This window comes from Erythrolamprus reginae, chromosome 1 (genome assembly GCF_031021105.1).
Source record: "Erythrolamprus reginae isolate rEryReg1 chromosome 1, rEryReg1.hap1, whole genome shotgun sequence".
Lineage (NCBI taxonomy): Eukaryota > Metazoa > Chordata > Lepidosauria > Squamata > Dipsadidae > Erythrolamprus > Erythrolamprus reginae.
In genome coordinates, this window is record NC_091950.1 from 345,947,131 (window position 1) to 345,964,178 (window position 17,048).

General features: G+C 39.1%; 1 protein-coding gene across 1 annotated transcript in view; it reads left to right on the forward strand.

Moving 5' to 3' along the window:
• TTC27 (tetratricopeptide repeat domain 27) overlaps positions 1–14,044 on the forward strand; it is a 106,172-nt gene extending 92,128 nt beyond the window's left edge. The window contains exons 15-17 of the mRNA XM_070727120.1: positions 9,493–9,604; positions 11,185–11,285; positions 13,775–14,044. Coding sequence (XP_070583221.1) covers positions 9,493–9,604; positions 11,185–11,285; positions 13,775–13,897 — 336 coding nt within the window. The 3' untranslated portion in view covers positions 13,898–14,044. The remainder of the gene's footprint in view (positions 1–9,492; positions 9,605–11,184; positions 11,286–13,774) is intronic.
• The last annotated feature ends 3,004 nt before the right edge of the window (positions 14,045–17,048 follow it).

The window sequence follows — 17,048 nt, forward strand, 5'->3', positions numbered from 1 at the left end:
CACGATAACCAACAAGAGCTGGTCAGGCTCAAATATAAACAGTTCCCCAGTTAAGCATAGAATAATATAAAACTTCAAAATTGCATTGTATACTTATAAAAACTGCTAAAAATTTGAAAACCCCTCAGTCCCCCCATTTTTTTTTACACTGAAACTGTAGGTTTGCTAAAGTATCTAGGGGAATAACACAACATCTTAAATATAATAAGTGCATCATATTTAAAAGTATGCAGACATCTCCATTCTCATAGATACTGGCCATTAGAATCCCAGAGTGAGATGAAATACAAGCCAGGGTTATCAGTCCTTCACTTAGTACTGAAGAATAGCCTTTAAGTGGCTCTGGCTGCAGCATAGTATTAAGATAGAGAAAGGATGCCTTTCAATTTAGTAATCTAATTGTGGGGAGCTGGGTCTTTTTATTTGGTTTTTCTGAATTAGAACTGACTTGATGAACTGGCTCAGAATTTTCCACGTAGCTTCAGAATCATCTAATAGTTGACACTGAATTGTGCAAGAGAACGCTTGTATGTTCCTACATTTAAGGCCCACCTCACCTCTCCTGAAAATACAGGTAGTCCTTGACTTACGACCAAGCGGGGGTTCCTACTTACCAGATGCATACACACACAGTTCCGGGCGATTTTGCTTCTGCGCCAATTTTGCTTCTGCATGGGAGAAAGATTTTAGTGATTTTTTTTCCGTCCGTCCATGCGCATGTGCAGAAGCAAAATTTGCCAAAATCTCACACACGCATGCATCTTCTCATGAGATTTTGCATCTCACCAGGACATGCGCGCCCACCCGCTGGTCACCCAGAACTCATAGAAACATAGAAGATTGACGGCAGAAAAAAACCTCATGGTCCATCTAGTCTGCCCTTATACTATTTTCTGTATTTTATCTTAGGATGGATATACAGTATGTTTATCCCCGGCTTGTTTAAATTCAGTTACTGTGGATTTATCTACCATGTTTGCTGGAAGTTTGTTCCAAGGATCTACTACTCTTTCAGTAAAATAATAACTCACGCTCATTGTCAGTTTTACTACTGTGACCTGTACCGAATAGCAACCCAATACTGCTTATGACCACAACTAAGCCCAAAAAAGGATGTTGTTAAGTGAGACATTTGTTAAGTGAGTTTTGCCCCATAGTACAACCTTTCTTGCCACATGAGTTAAGTGAATCATTGCAGTTGTTAATTAGTAAAATGGCTGTTAAGTGAATCTGGCTTCCCCATTGACTTTACTTGTTGAAGAGGTGATCACATGACTCCAGGACACTGCAATTGTCATAAATCTGAGTCAGTTGTCAAGTGGCTGAATTTTGACCACGTGATCGTAGTAATGCTGTAACAGTCATAAAATGATCATAAATCGCTTTTTCCAGTGCCGTAACTTCAAATATTCACTACATGAATTGTTGTAAGTCAAGAACTACCTCAGCTCTCTTGTTTAAGAATGCTATTCTGTGAATGCTTTCCTTACAGTCATTTCAAGATATATCCAATAGGGCATTTTATTTGAAGAATCTGATAAGTAGCCTGTGCTATAGGACAAGGGTAAGCAAAGTTGGCTCTTCTATGATATGTGGACTTCAACTCCCAGAATTCCTGAGATAGCGCGATTAGGTCAGGAATTCTGGGAGTTGAAGTCCACATGTCATAGAAGAGCCAACTTTGCCTACCCCTGATATAGGATCATCAACAGCCTTCTGACCATCACATAGTAATATTCAGGCGGGGGCTCCTACTTACCACCGCTACTGGTACGATGCATGCACAGCTCCGCGTCACCGGCATGGACGTGCGCGCGTTCCAGCCAGATTTTGCTTCTGCGCATGCGCAGAAGCAAAATGTTGCAAGAGACTGCATACATGCGTGAGTTTTCGGCAATTATTTTGCTTCCACGCATGCACAGAAGTTAAAAAATGCCAAAATCTCACACGTGCATATGTCCTCTCTCCAGGTTTTGCTACCTGCGCATGTGCAGAAGCAAAATCTCACTGGGACACCCATGTGCGCACTCCGGTGACACAGCTGCATGCACAGCTCCATTTTCACTACCAGTGTGCAGCGTAGCACATACCAGGTAGCAGCCCAATACTGGTAATGATGTGGTCTCGTGCATGTATGCCTGGAGATATAGTGGAATATGTCCATGAAGGGATCCCTAGATCTATACTTGTCATACAGTCTCCTTATCCCTTGGGAGAGCCATTTTGGTTTGTTGTCGTCATCCACCTTTTACAAGTTCAAGTCTCCCCCTTTTTTTGGTTTGAATTACAAAGAGTACAATAGGAAAACATCCCCAAATCTTTTTCTCAGAAACTTAATCTGACAGGGCATTTCTTAAGTTAAAGACTTTTCAGAATGAATGGGTTAATTGAGTAAAGTCAGAGGTTTTTTAAATTACCTCTACAGTAAGTATTAAAGTTAAGGAACTAAATAAGTGTTAAAAGTGACAAATTATCATTACTCCTACAGAGCTTAACTCAGTGGCTAATCTTCACGACAGAAATACACTTCCATACATGAACAAAATTCAGATAGGAATAAGGATGCAGAGAAACAGCTCAGACCAATCTGTAGCATAAAGAAAATTATCATAATCTAAATTAGCTCCACATTTTCCTAGATAACAATTTTCTGATGATTCTGCAGCTGGGTTGCTTTTCTTACTTGCCAGAAATTAGACTGAGAAGAGAGCCTCTTTATTCTTGGAATGAAAGGCAAAAACATCAAAAGCAAAATCTGAATTTCCCTCTTCTCTTTTTCAAAAATCAATTTAGAAGGGGAGTTGAGCCTTGAACATCTGATTTTCCTGAGTTCCAATCGACTCTGCTCACTATCCAAATTGACACGACACATTCAAATTTCTCCTTAACTCTTGTAGGGAGGGAGAGGTATTACTCCCTCTCAGTTTTGAAATAAAAGAAGCATTTAACTGAATGTAAAGTTATGTTTGCAGCATTCAAACTATTGTGGAACTTAACTCCTTTCTCAAACGTTTAAGCAGTATGAACTTCAATTCCCAGAATTGTGCTGCTTTGGCAGAGGAACATTCACACCGCTTAAAGTGCTAAAGTTGAGAAACACTGCTTAAGTTATCTGATTCCATTACAATAGAACAGGGAAGAAAAATACCTGTACCAACAGATAATGAAGTATCATTCTTCTTTTGTTTGGCCAAATAGGACTGATGGGCAATAGAGTCCATCAAAATAAAACAAACAATAAAAAGAATACATTGCAGCATGCAGCATTAAGGAAAACATTATTTATTTTATTAATTTTTATTCTATTTTTTTAATGCCGCCCTTTTCCTTAGACTCAGGGCGACTTACAACATGTTAGCAATAGCACTTTTTAACAGAGCCAGCATATTGCCCCCACAATCCGGGTCCTCATTTTACCCACCTCAGAAGAATGGAAGGCTGAGTCAACCTTGAGCCATTGATGAGATTTGAACCACTGACCTACAGTCAGCTTTAGTGGCCTGCAGTACAGCACTCTACCTGCTGCGCCACCTTGGCTCCACTCCGCTATAATAACCAAATTATAAAGTGAGCTTGAACAGCATTTGATAGTCAGGGGCATTCTTAACATTTTTAACATCGTAAGGGCCACAGTGGGCAGGACAAGGATGCAAATGTGACATTTTCCCTTGTTTTAGACATGTTTTTAAATCTAGCTAAGTATTTGCTGCAGTTGATTTATTTGCAGTTGATTAAGTCTATTTGCTGCAGCCATCACTCTACTAAACAAATAATTCTCTCAACACTGTCAAACTTTTTACTAAGTCTGCACTTCTATTTCTACTAGTTTTTTTTCATCATTCCTATCATCCTTTTCCTCCCACTTAGGAGTGTATGACTGTAACTTGTTGCTTGTATCCTAAGATTTTTATTAATATTGATTGTTTCTTCATAGCTTATTTGACCCCTATGACAATCACTAAGTGCTGTACCACATGTTTCTTGACAAACCTATATTTTCTTTTATGTACACTGAGAGCATATGCACCAAGACAAATTCCTTGTGTGTATCTAATCTTATTTGTTTGTTTGTTTGTTTGTTTGTTTGTTTGTTTATTTATTTATTTATTTATTTATTTATTTATTTATTTATTTATTTATTTATTTATTTATTTATTTATTTATTAGATTTGTATGCCGCCCCTCTCCGTAGACTCGGAGTAATTTTCTTATTACTTCTTTCATTAATATAATAAGATACAATTCTATCAATAAAAAGAATGCATTGCCGCATGCAGCATTAAGGAAAACATAATAACCAAATTATAAAATGAGCTCGAACAGCATTTGATAGCCAGGGGCATACTTCCCCTCCCTCCCATCGTTACATATCACTATTTTTTGGCAGATTTTAAAAAATAGATTAAATTCACAGCCCTAAAGTCATAATTTTTAAAAGTGTGAGAGAATATGAAGGGCTCAACCACCTTATATATTTTATTTATTTGTTTATTTTATTAGATTTATAAGCCACCCAGGGATGGGCTATCAAAATTTTTACTACCACACTGTGGGCATGGCTTATGCAGGACACCCTGCGTTTTCTTTCAACATCTTTCGGTGCAAATTGGGTGTTCTGGGGTGGAGCTCCATTTTTGCTACCCCAATGCGTTCCCCTCCATGCGGGCAATAGCCCATCCCTGAAGCCGCCCATTCCTGAGAGGGCTTAGTGCGGCGTACATAAATAAGATTTATGACAGTGTTTCCCAACCTTTTTTGAACCGCGGCACATTATTCATATTTTCAAAATCCTGGGGAACACTGAACGGGGGAGGGGGGGAGAGGGGCGGCTAAAGAAAAGTTTTGACAAAAAAAATCTTCCTCTATTTCGCTCTATTTCTCCTTCACTCTTTCTCTCTCTTCCTTCCTTCCCTTCTTTCTCTCTCCATCCCTCTTTCTTTCTTCCTCTCTTTTTTGCTCTCTTTCTCTCTCCCTCCTTCCCTCCCTATATGTCTTTCTCTCTCCCTTGCTCTCTCTGCCTCTCTTGCTATCTCTTTCATTCTCTCTCTTTCTCTGTCTCTCTTGCTATCACTTTCTCTCTCTCTCTCTCTGTCTCTCTTTCTCTCTCTCTTTCTCTCTCTCTTACTAGCTCTTTCTTTCTCTCTCTTTCTCTGTCTCTCTTTCTCTGTCTCTTGCTAGCTCTCTTTCTCTCTCTCTCTCTCTCTGTCTCTCTTTCTCTCTCTCTTGCTAGCTCTTCCCTCTCTCTCCCCCCCTCTCTCTCACTTTCTATCTTGCTCTGTCTGTTGCTCTCTCTCTCTCTTCCTTTCTTCTCTGCGGAGGCCGGTGAAGGTTTTTCTTATTTTAAATGTTCCGGGTGGCAGGGGGATGCGGAGCCCGCACGCACACACACCCGACATTCCAAATCGTGCCTCAGCTGTGAGAAGAACGCCTGCTGACAGCCTGGGACAAAAGCGCTCAGTGAAAGAACTGCAAGAGGGGCCGGGCGGGTGTTAGCAGCCGGATGAGGAGGACGAGAAGCTGCTGCAGCCACCCCCAATCCCCCCCTTCCCTGGGTTCCTTCCAAAGGTCCCTGGAAAAAGGCAGGAGGTAGCAACGAGGCGCGAGGAAAAGCAGGCAGCTTGGCGGAGGGGAAGCGCTGAGGGACTCTCCTCCTTTCCCACCCCCGCGCTTCTCTCCCGCCCAGGACGACACTCAGGCAGGGGCGCCGGGACACAGGCGATGGGACTGCTCAGACAAGGAGCACAACAGGACGGCGGCCGGAGGAGGAGAAGGAATAGGAGAAGTCGCAGGCTCCACCGCAGCTGCAGCCACCTCCGCGGTAGGAGCCAAGCCGGGCTCCAATGTTTGTAAAAGTTTCCGTGCCTCCTCTGTGCCCTTCATGCTTGGCAGGGAAGGAGGCCATGTTTTGCCGCCTTCTGAGGTCGCAGGGGAGGTAGGCGCATGCGACTGCAGCCTACTAGAGCCGGAGAAGCCGGGGTTTTCTCCCCCGCCCACAGCTTGGGAGGGGCAGATCAGCTGTTGGGCGGGGAAGGCGGGCTACTGTGCGCTAGCTTGAAAAAGGGTGCGCCATGCTTGGAATTTGCCCATGCCCCAGCTCACTGTGCAGCTTACAGGGATCTATGCCGGCAGCGCCCCGCCCAGCTGGAGCTTCCCTAGGAGCTTGCGGCACACTTGGCCCTGTCTCGCGGCACACTAGTGTGCCGCGGCACACCGGTTGGGAAACGCTGATTTATGAGATGGCCTGGATGAAGATCTCAGTGGAGATTCTTAGGTTTCAATAGATCTGTGGGGGTGGATTGCAGCAGGGGGTTGTGCCTGGTTTAGTGAACCTGTAGCGGCGGTGGCAGGAGGCTCCGCCCACCCACCTGGAACATCCGCCCACTTACCTGGGACATGTCTGTACATATGCGTGCGTGCACGAGGGAACCATTAGCAATGGAATTTACAACCTACTACTGGTGAATTTTGCAGGTACCTTGGTCCCAAACTGCAAGAGGTTTTAAGGATTAAAGCCAATGCTTTAAGTTGAACCCAGAAAGGGCATAATTTTACTGCCATAATCTGATCTGATTTTCCATATCCATTAATAATCATGCAGCTATATTTTGTAATAGATACATTCTCTGGACTACTTCCATATTTTCCGAGAGACATTTATAACTTTCTAAAATCAGTTTCTCATCCCCCTCGGTAATATAAGGCTCAAGAGGAAAGGCAGGAAGAGATAAGAGGTCATTCGGAAACCCCCTTGACCATATCTTCAGGCACCAATGACTGAAAACATGTAATAAAACAGGGAGCAGACATTGTTCTGGAGGTCTTTGCTGTCACTGTTATTTTAGGAGAGGCTCTGAGTGGCTTGCAAACAGGTCGCAATGAGATAACAAAGGTTCCATGAATGGTTCCCAGGATCCAATTGCAAAAATTTCTGAATTGCTCATAAAGATATTATGCAATAAGAAGGGGAGGAGGAACAATTCTGTGTCACCAAAATAATGAGCTCTGATGGGTGTTTGTTTATGCACAGTCTCAACTCTTTCCCCTGAATTTAAACCTGTCAGCTAGCTTCATGTTAGTAACACAACTTTCTTCTCATCTGTATCACGCCATGCGGTTGTTCCTTGTAGAGATCCATGCCAGCCTGCTTAATCCTCCCCCAAGTGACATCCTCCGTGGTGATTTGCAAATTCCATTTCCAGGAACCATTTCCCAAGAGTCAAAGTCATATGTCATTTTATGTTTCTCAAGTCAGGGAAGCATCTGGAACCAAGCTATTTTTGTTAAAGGAAGGCTTGGTTTATTTTTGCCACTCGGGCTGTTTCTGTATTTAGTTGAGCATCAAAATGTGTCAATTGAAAGTGTGAAATGGGCTGTGTGGCTTACATCACGACACTGTTAAGTTCTTGTTTTGCTTTGATTTTTGTTCTGCTTTGCTTTGATGCAAGATTGTGTCAATGTTTGCTTTTCCAGTGCCTGTATCCTGACTGCCATCATCTCCATCTTTCAAATATTGATGGCATGTACAGCATCAGGAAATGGAATTCATAGGCTACATTAAGTTCTCACAATGTGCGACATTTCTAATGAATAAGCTGTTTGTGCATATTGCCCAGTTGCTCCCACTTGGCTCTTCCTGCCAGCAGATACAGCTGACATGTTCCAACCATGGTATGTTTAGCCGTATGCATGAAATGGGAACTCTTGACTTGTTTCTTTCTTAAGAAGTCAAAGCCATATGTTTGTGACTTCGTCTTGGTTTATGAAACTGCTTGTTAGGAAAGATACAAGTCATAGTTTTCTGTTCATACTTAAAGTTAAAGAAATAAAATCAGGGGCTCATTTGGGTATGTCAGCAGTCACATTCCAAATGGGAACTGCCAGGCTAAAATTGAACAAGTTAGTATTCTTAACTCCTAGTGTGAAGAACATGAAGTCATTTCGCAGTGGAAAATTCCTTCTCAGGAATTTTCTGGGGAGCCACAGGAATTTTTAAATGTCCCCATGAGCAGGAGTCAAGAAGAACTTAACTAGGTTCTGAAAAACGTAACATTTTTTATACTTTAAAGCAGTGTTTCCCAACCTTGGCAACTTGAAGATATTTGGACTTCAACTCCCAGAATTCCCCAGCCAGCATTCGCTGGCTGGGGAATTCTGGGAGTTGAAGTCCAAATATCTTCAAGTTGCCAAGGTTGGGAAACACTGCTTTAAAGCACACTGGCGGCCCATGGGCGTCATGATCAAGCCACCCTCAGCAAAGGCAAAAAATGTTGCGATACATCACGAGATGCAATTGTGTTTGACACCCATGCCTTAGAGTGGGCAAAGCAGATAACAACAGCAAAAAACTACTTACTAGTTCATAATTCAATGTCTAATGTACACAACCAGGTCAATCCTCCACATATTCGTGTTGCTGTCAAGTTTTCAGTTATGGAGAGATACGAGCCTTTTCCCCAGGTTATTAATGTCCTAGTCCACCCCTTTTTTCATAATTAAATTAATAGTGATCACAATCTGTGTCATTAGTTAACATCACGCGAGCACTGAGTATAAAAATCAAGTTCCTTTTATTAGTACTGAAATTCCTCATATTAGATGAATGAGTAGGAGATTTAACATTGAGAGTAAGATAAAATTATCCCTGTTCACACTTTCTGCTTCTTGTGTGATATATCTGTCTTTTTCTGATCTCCCCTTTGCCCACTTTCTTTCTAAGTTAATCCCCTCAGCCGATATAACCTTGTTCTGTAAACATGGGTTTTTTTCAATTTGTGAAGCAGTGTAACCGGAACAGCCTGCTGTTCAATTAATTATGAGAAAATGATATCAAATGCCAAATTATGTTGGGCCTAATATTGCCAAAATTGAAAAAAAATGAATTATCGAGAAAGATTTGAAATTGTTTTAGCATAGAGACTAAATTTTTAGATTTAGAAAACTGCTAGACTTATTTTATTGCTGTTCTTTTATTTATTATTTCATTTATTTAACTTATATGCTGCCCATCTTGCCAAAAGTGACTTGCTTCTTTTGTGCTTCGACTTAGTTTTAGACCTTTTTCTTAAATATATACTTATCCTTATAATCCAAATTGCTGTTTTCAAATTGCAAAATTAATTCAGGATAAAATTGGCACCTTATTTAGGTGCATAATGGCCCCAATTATGAAAATACAAGTGCTTTTTTACTTTCAGATACATTTAAATACAATGACCCCGCAAAATATGGGTCACATGCATCTGTCTAGACAGATTTTTTTTTAACTTAAAAATTGTCTCTTAACCATATGCTACTTATATGTCTGTCATACTTGAGAGGGAAAAAAACCCACTAAAACATCTGTGTTACAGCTGCAAGGGAAGAGACTGCTTTAAAGCTGAAGAATTAATAAAGTACTATCAGTCAGCGTGCTTTATATAGGGGAAATTTGCATGTATGTGTGAAAACTAAAGCAACTTTACTTTTAAGTTCACAGTACCTCTATCATTGCAGGCATTGCAATATCTCACCAAAGCATACAAATGTGAACTCCAATCAGGAGACTGGGACAAAGACACTTCCTCTTTTAAGAAAGTAGCCAGAGATGCTCTAGAGCTTGCACACGGTATGTCCTATCTGAAAATGTTGACGTAAGTCACGGCTGATTACTTATTTCTGAAGTACTTTTTATCAAAACAACAAGCAGTGAACATAGCAGACTATACACCTGAATATAATTTCCAGGGAAATAGTTGAGGGAAGGGAAAGTGAGATGTAGCAACTATCTGAAGTAAAAAAAAAAAAAAAAATTGGCCAGCTATGTCAGTGATTGGAAGCTTAGCAGATCTCCTAAATCTTTTGTTATATTGCCATAAAAACCACATTCTTTTCTCTGTGTAGTCATCATAAGTTGGGCAATATTCAAGGGCAGATTTACCTGCTTTTCTTCCACCACTTCAGAAAGTAAGCAATAACGAAAAGGTTGAAATTAAAAGCTGACTCCAGGCCTCAAAAAACTGAGAAAGCAGCACAGTTCTAGGTCCTTTCTTGTTATTGAGGACAGAAGATATAGTGGAAGGAGGGGGGTGGGGTGGATAAAATATATATTTATTCTAGCATGCTAAATCAAGACATTGAATCTTTATTTTTGTCCTTTTTTTCATTTTCTTTACTTAGGCCCTTCACAGTTTCTAGATTTGCTGAGATTTTAGACACTGAATTCTAGTGTAATTGCAGAGCTAAATGTTGGGATATTGACATCACAGCATAGACATTTTGATATGAATATGTTTCAACATCAGTTCCTAATCTCATTTTTAAAAAATAAGGAAATGACAATGAACTTAGAAGATTCTAGTGTTTCTAGGGCACAAGCTAGAAGTTTAAATGACGATCGGATTCTGAAAATGATGGCATTACATTTGTACATCTCGTTTATAAGATGTAACGTAGTCATGAGTCCTGATAAAACAGATAAGTGTTATAGATGCCTCTGAGGACACTTCCAACCATTGGAAGCCATTGATGTGCATTAAGAGTACAGAACCGCAAAATATTAGGCTTCCCTACAGTGAATGAAATGGTAGATGGTAGAGAGCAGTTATAAAATATTGGATAGCTAATTCTACTTAGAATAGAGTGCCATCATCTGCAGTCTTTCTAACTTTGAAATATTGAGAACAAAATGAAATACCGTATTTTTTGGAGTATAAGACACACCTTAGTTTGGGGGGAGGAAAATTGCGGGGGGGGGGGTTTCTACTTATCAGGTATTCATCTGACCAGTGTCCCTAGTCTGGTCAGCTTCAACACATTATTTTATCCCCTGGTTAGGGCTGGAAAAAAATCTTCAGAGGTAATAAGAATGAAAACAAGCCTGCAAACCTTAGGGCTAGGAAAAAACTTCAGAGAGAGTAGTAATGAAAAAATCCTGCAAGCTGAGCACCATGTTAGGGTTGAGAAAACCTTTTTTGGAGGGATAGCAATGAAAACAAGCCTGGAAACCTGTGCTTGTTAGTACCTTGTTAGGGTTGTGGGGAAAAGCTTTAAAAACTACATTTGGAGTATAAAACACACCAAATTAGAAAGCTTTTTCTCTCTAGATTGAAGTTGACTAAGTACTGAGTAGTCATTTACTGTAAATTATAACAACCATGCTATTATTGTGGTACTCACCCAACTTTGCTTTGCCTTTTACAACTCCAGTTGCAATAAAATGCAGCAAAATGAAAACTAATCACCAAGAAGCCTTGCCAATACTCTCTTCTGCCCGACTCAACTTACGTGGTTTGGTTGCCAAAGCAAAGGTAAGGCTGATGGGCTTCATTAAAAGATTTCTGGAACAGAGAAAGTGATTGATCCATGAGCTATAGCTGATATTTTCAAGAGCTATTGGTTTTGTTAATTCAACTTTCCTCAACCTCTTTGCATCCACGGGGTGGGTGGGTTCTAACTTACCTTGCTGCTGGTTCGCTTCCTCCCACATGCGCAGTGGGGGGGGAAATCTAAAAAGGTTCTCCCCCTCGCCCCAAATAGCAGAAAACAATATGGTGATGTATGCACAGTGCTGGAAATTTGGCTTCTGCGCATGCACAGAAGAAAAAAAAAACCAGAAAAAAATTCTCTTCCCCAAAAAATCTTTTTAAAAATGCTCCCCAAAAAATCTTTTTTAAAAATTCCAAAAAGATTCACAAAAAAAAGATGGTGGCGCCCATGGACTGGTACCGACTGAGCCGGTTGTGATGTCATAGTGATGTCACCAGCAGTTTGCTACCAGTTCAGGTCCGAACTGGGAGGAAAACAAATCTGTTTGCACCCCAGATACTTTAGAAATATGAATCCCAGGATTTCTAATCAGGTGGCTAATGACTATCTAGATGGCTAGGAAATTGGACCTTCATTAAAGCACATCTGGGGGGCATTAGGATATGAGGAATGGTATTATCTCTTCTTTACACTGAAAGGTGGGGTGGAGTGATTTCCCTATGTGTGTAACACGGAATTAGTTGTGAGAATTGTATTGGACTCAATAGCTATAAATGCCTTTCTATTGTACATCTTTAAAGAACAGGTTGCTTCTTAAGAAAGCAGTTTTGAATGAAATTGAATTATGACATTTTCTTCCAGTGATACAGTAGGAATACAGTAGTTTAACAGTTGTAAAGAGAAGAGGTGGGGTCAGGAAATGGAAGAACTTCTGGCATTGCTCCCTTAGAAGCATCTTAGGATATCTCTTACTCTGGTAAGAGATGGAAAAAATAGTCATGAGTGCAGCATCCTTTTCATTTTTCATTGGGCATCTCATAGTTCATTCACCCCATCCATTCTTGGCTACTTTTCAAATTTTATCAACAGCAGATGCAGGTGAACTGCAACCTAAAGATACAACAGAAGAGAAATTACATATCTGAAGCTTGTCGTAGTTTCTACTCTTCCCTGCTGCCCATGTTCCTGTTTATCTACTCCTCCAAGAGAATGTCTAATTCTCACTTGAATTCCAAGTGGATAAGATATTTCTCTACCATTGATTATGGATGATAATCTCTTTCATTGATGTCAGTGTTCATAGCATGGCTATTGAACAGTTGACAAAAACATGATTACATACAGAAGGACTTTTTATAAAAATGTGTAGACTATCTACTTAGCCTCCAGTGCCTTTGGTAGGATCCCAGTGGTGAAATGCTATTGGTACGCCCCAATTTGGGCATAACAGTAGTGGTAGCTGCCAGTGGTTTGGAAAACTGGTGGTGGCAGTAGCGCAAGCTTTCTGTGCATGCACAGAGGGTGAAAAAGTGTGCTTGATGAGGGTGGGGGCGCAAGCCGTTAGGGAAGGTAAGTAGATTTCACTGCTGTATGGTCCTCAGAATTCTCCCAAAATTGTCAGTAAGGTGAAATAGAACAGAACAGAGTAGAATTCTTTATTTGCAAAGTGTGACTGAACACACAAGGAATCTGTCTTTGGTGCATATGTAAATGCATAACAGAAAAGATACATTTGTCAAGAATCATAAGATACAACACTTAATGATTGCCATAGGGTACAAATAAGCAATCAGGAAATAATATTAATATAAGTCAAAGGATACAAACAACAAGTTACAGTCATACAGTCATAAGTGGGAGGAGATGGGTGATAAGTGTGAGGATGATAGATAATTGATAGTAGGAGTGAACTAATTATTAATTTGCTGTAGTGCAAATCTTGTTAACTATGGAGAGTAAATGTAATTTAATTCTGAATGTTAATGTTTTCCCTGGCCTTCTTATTTTTTTATAGCAAAGCCCATGATACGCACTTCAAAGTTATGTGAGACCTTAAGCCTGGAAAGCAGTTTTGCACCCTCCTTTATGGAACAGATTGCTAGGCAATAAAAGTCCTGAATTTTATCCAAAGTTCATCAAGAATATTTTCTTGTTCAAGGCTCAGCACTGAAATTTCTCAATAATCTGTTTTGAAAGCTGGTCGTACTGTGTCTTGCAATGAATTTCTGCTCTTTTTTCCCAGGTTGTTGTTTTTTTTAGAATTTTAACACAATTGTTCGAATCTGCTTCATTTGCCTTGCAGAAAACGAACAGGTTAACATTTCATAGGGAGATATTTCTCACTTGTTATCCATAGAGGAACACCAGCATGCTGCCTTTGGAATGAAAGTAATCTTGTGTAGACGCCATAAAGAAATGAGATCACAGAAGTTATGGAAATGATTGTGGTTAAAAAAAAATTAAAAAATAATCTTGTGCTTTATTGAGACTAAAGTTTCCTGTAAAAATTGCTTTTAACTTTCTTGTGTAGCAAAATTTCGCAGATGCTGCAAGTGATGAGGTTTCCAGTGACCTCGCTGAAGAAATGGCAGCCATGGAGAATTTGATGATGGAATTGCAAGAACTTAGCAACCAGCTAAGGAATCAAACTTGAGAAAAAGAAGATCCAATTTCTTGGAAAGACGGAAGGGCAAGGCTGGCACACTTCAGCAATTTTAGCTTGTACTGATGAGCATTCAGTAAATCCAAGACTCAAAGGCATCTTTTAAATAAATATTTCTCCATACCATGCAACCATTAATATTTGCCAACAAGTTTTTCTGGTTATACAGTATTTGTCCTTTTCCAGTTATGTGTGATCTTGCCTTGGCTTGAATTTTATGGAACAAATTATGCTTGCTTTTTAAAATTTATTTAGGAGTCCTTTTTTTCTTTAAGATTAGATCTGTCCCTCTACAAAAGTAATTGGCTTCTGTCCATAGTTGTGCACTTTATGGCTATGAAAACAATTGGAGAGTTCTGTTCATGGTGGAAGTGGGAAGGAAAGGGCTATTTGATTTGATTGTGTCAACAGGAACTTGGAAATAGGCAAAAGGGAATAAAAAATGGAAGGGACTGGCTTCTGGGATTTTTAGAACAAGGGGACCCATGTGTGTTTTCCTTAGCTTATGCTTTTCAAATGCAAGTATTCACACACAAAGTAACACTTGCCAAGAAAGTTTATGCTAATCATTTTTTAAAGTGTGAAAAATGGTCATGTCACTTTTTTTCAGCACCGGTGTAACTTTGAACAGTCACTGAATGAAATGTTGTAAATCAAGGAGTACCTATATAAGACCACCTATGTTTCCACAAGCTAGGCAGTGTGTGTGTGTATTTGTGTGAGAAACAGAACATAAGCACGAACCTAGCAACACCAATATCAGCAGCTTTGCCTGGCCTGGAGTTCGATACTAGCTTTGTATCTTCAAATGGAAGTTAAGGTCTCCATTCTTAGATTGGTCCATCACACTAAACCTTAATTGCTATAGCTGCCACAGGTTAGATTGCTATGTGATAAGTACCAGAACAATTGTGACTTGCATAACAAAAGGTGAGTAAATTTTGATTTAGTTCAGAAATGTGCAACTTCTCTCAAAAGTGGATTGGGTCAAAGCTGGTAGCTTTTTTAAGGGCAAAATCTTGCCCCATGCAAACAAATCAGATCTGGACTGTAAAAGGGGTTTATAGTCAGGCTGCATACATCCCATAAACTGTAATTTTTGTCTCTCTGGCTTGGTAGGAAAGATTTTCCTTGCTAGGCATGATACAGTGATTCCTTCGGGACTGGGCGGTATAGAAGTCAAATTAAATAATATAAATAATAATTTCTTGTTTATTTCTAACAATGGATCTTTTAACCATATTGCTTCTGAATGTGAAAATTTTATGCTATTGTAACTTAACAGCCATTAATGTAACCTCTCTGTTTACAAAAATATATCGGTTATGATTGCATTTATGTGATCAATTCTGTATCTTGGGCTTACATTGTACAAATAAGTAATGTTTGTATTCATCCTAAATGTACTTTTTGTTCCTAATTTTGTATTCTTATACTGTCTAGGTATTCCAGCTCAGTTGCTTTTTTCTTTCATAGATCAAAGCCCACAATTTGTATTGATTACAGCAGTGTTTCCCAACCTTGGCAACTTGAAACTATTTGGACTTCAGCTCCCAGAATTCCCCAGCCAGCGAATGCTGGCTGGGGAATTCTGGGAGTTGAAGTCCAAATAGCTTCAAGTTGCCAAGGTTGGGAAACACTGGATTACAGTACTAAATTGCTCATTTGTATCTTCTCCAGCTCCATCTTTGTGGAGATTGGCTGGCCAGGGAGTTGTACTCAGCATATAATGGAGACTTACCTTTAATGAAAATTAGTACTGGGTTTCCCGGAAAATAAGACCCTGGTTGTCTTGAACCGTGAAATAAGTGCTTGGCCTTATTGCCATGCACTCAAAATATTGGGCTTATTATCAGGAGATGTCTTATTTTGGGGGAGACAAGAAAACAGGGTAGAATATTTTTTCTCTTAAGTGAAGGATTCAGACAAATACTACAAAATTTGAATAGCTGAAATCAAACAGTCCAAGCTGTCATACTATAAATATAAGAAACCTTCTCCATAAATACTTAGAATGATATATAAATAGTTACTTCAATGAACAGGAAATTCAGACATGCTTCAAATGCTACAGTACTAGTCACTATAGAAACATTTTGGCTAATCATTCCTGATGATACTAATAAAAAAGTTAGAAATACTGTACTATAATTCTGTTTTTCATTCAGCATTTATTCTATTTCTATCAAAATTGTTGAATTCAGATTTTGAGCCAATATTTCTATAATTTAGTTGTTGAATAGGATGCTTTTTAGAAAGGTAGATTAGGTTTCCTACGATGCTTGGAACTTTTTGTTAAATAAAATACTAGTCTTAAGCATTAGCAGGTGACAAAAAAACAATAAAACAGTATACAATTTAGGCAAAGTATCTGAAATATTTTTAATACTCAATAGCAAAATTACTTTTTTGGTTAAAATCCTTAATTATTTGAACTGCATTTTCTTGTAATGTGACTGATTCTTGGCTTCCTGATAACAGAGAACAAGGAAATGAAGTCACAAGGTATGAGAAAGGAGGTGAATGGTCCCCTTTTAAATGGAGCTACCTTAGTTTTCTTTGTTATCTGGTGATGGATCTTTGATAAATCATTCACCTTTAGATAACATTAGGCTAGGCGCAGTGTGTGAACATTCCTGATATTGTTTGCAAGAGTGATTATGTTACATTATCATTCGTGAACTCATTTTTTAGTAAATTTCCAACAATAGAAATATGTGTTACACAAGTCTACAAAGGAAGTAGGATAATTTCCTCTTTATTGTGATATAATAGTTTTAAATCTTTCACATCTCTGCCAAGAATAGACATTGAGCATGATAGATAGTTGGCAGGGCTTTGATGCTCAAAAATTATCTTACATGTTTTAAAGAGGAAGTGGGAAAATGTGCAAAAATAATGGCATTGACTTTTTTTTTAAAAAAAATGTTTATATTTTAAAAAGACATCCATGAAAGTATTGTTGAAGAAATTGGCCCACGAAATGTATTTAATTGAATGTATTGTATATGGCATTCCTTTGTGATGTAATTTAATCTTAATAACAACGTATTAAAGGGACAAAATCATTTATTGAAAGATTGCCATTAATTACCCATACTTGAAATCTGCAGGGCATGTATTCTGCAAAAGAAATATCCTA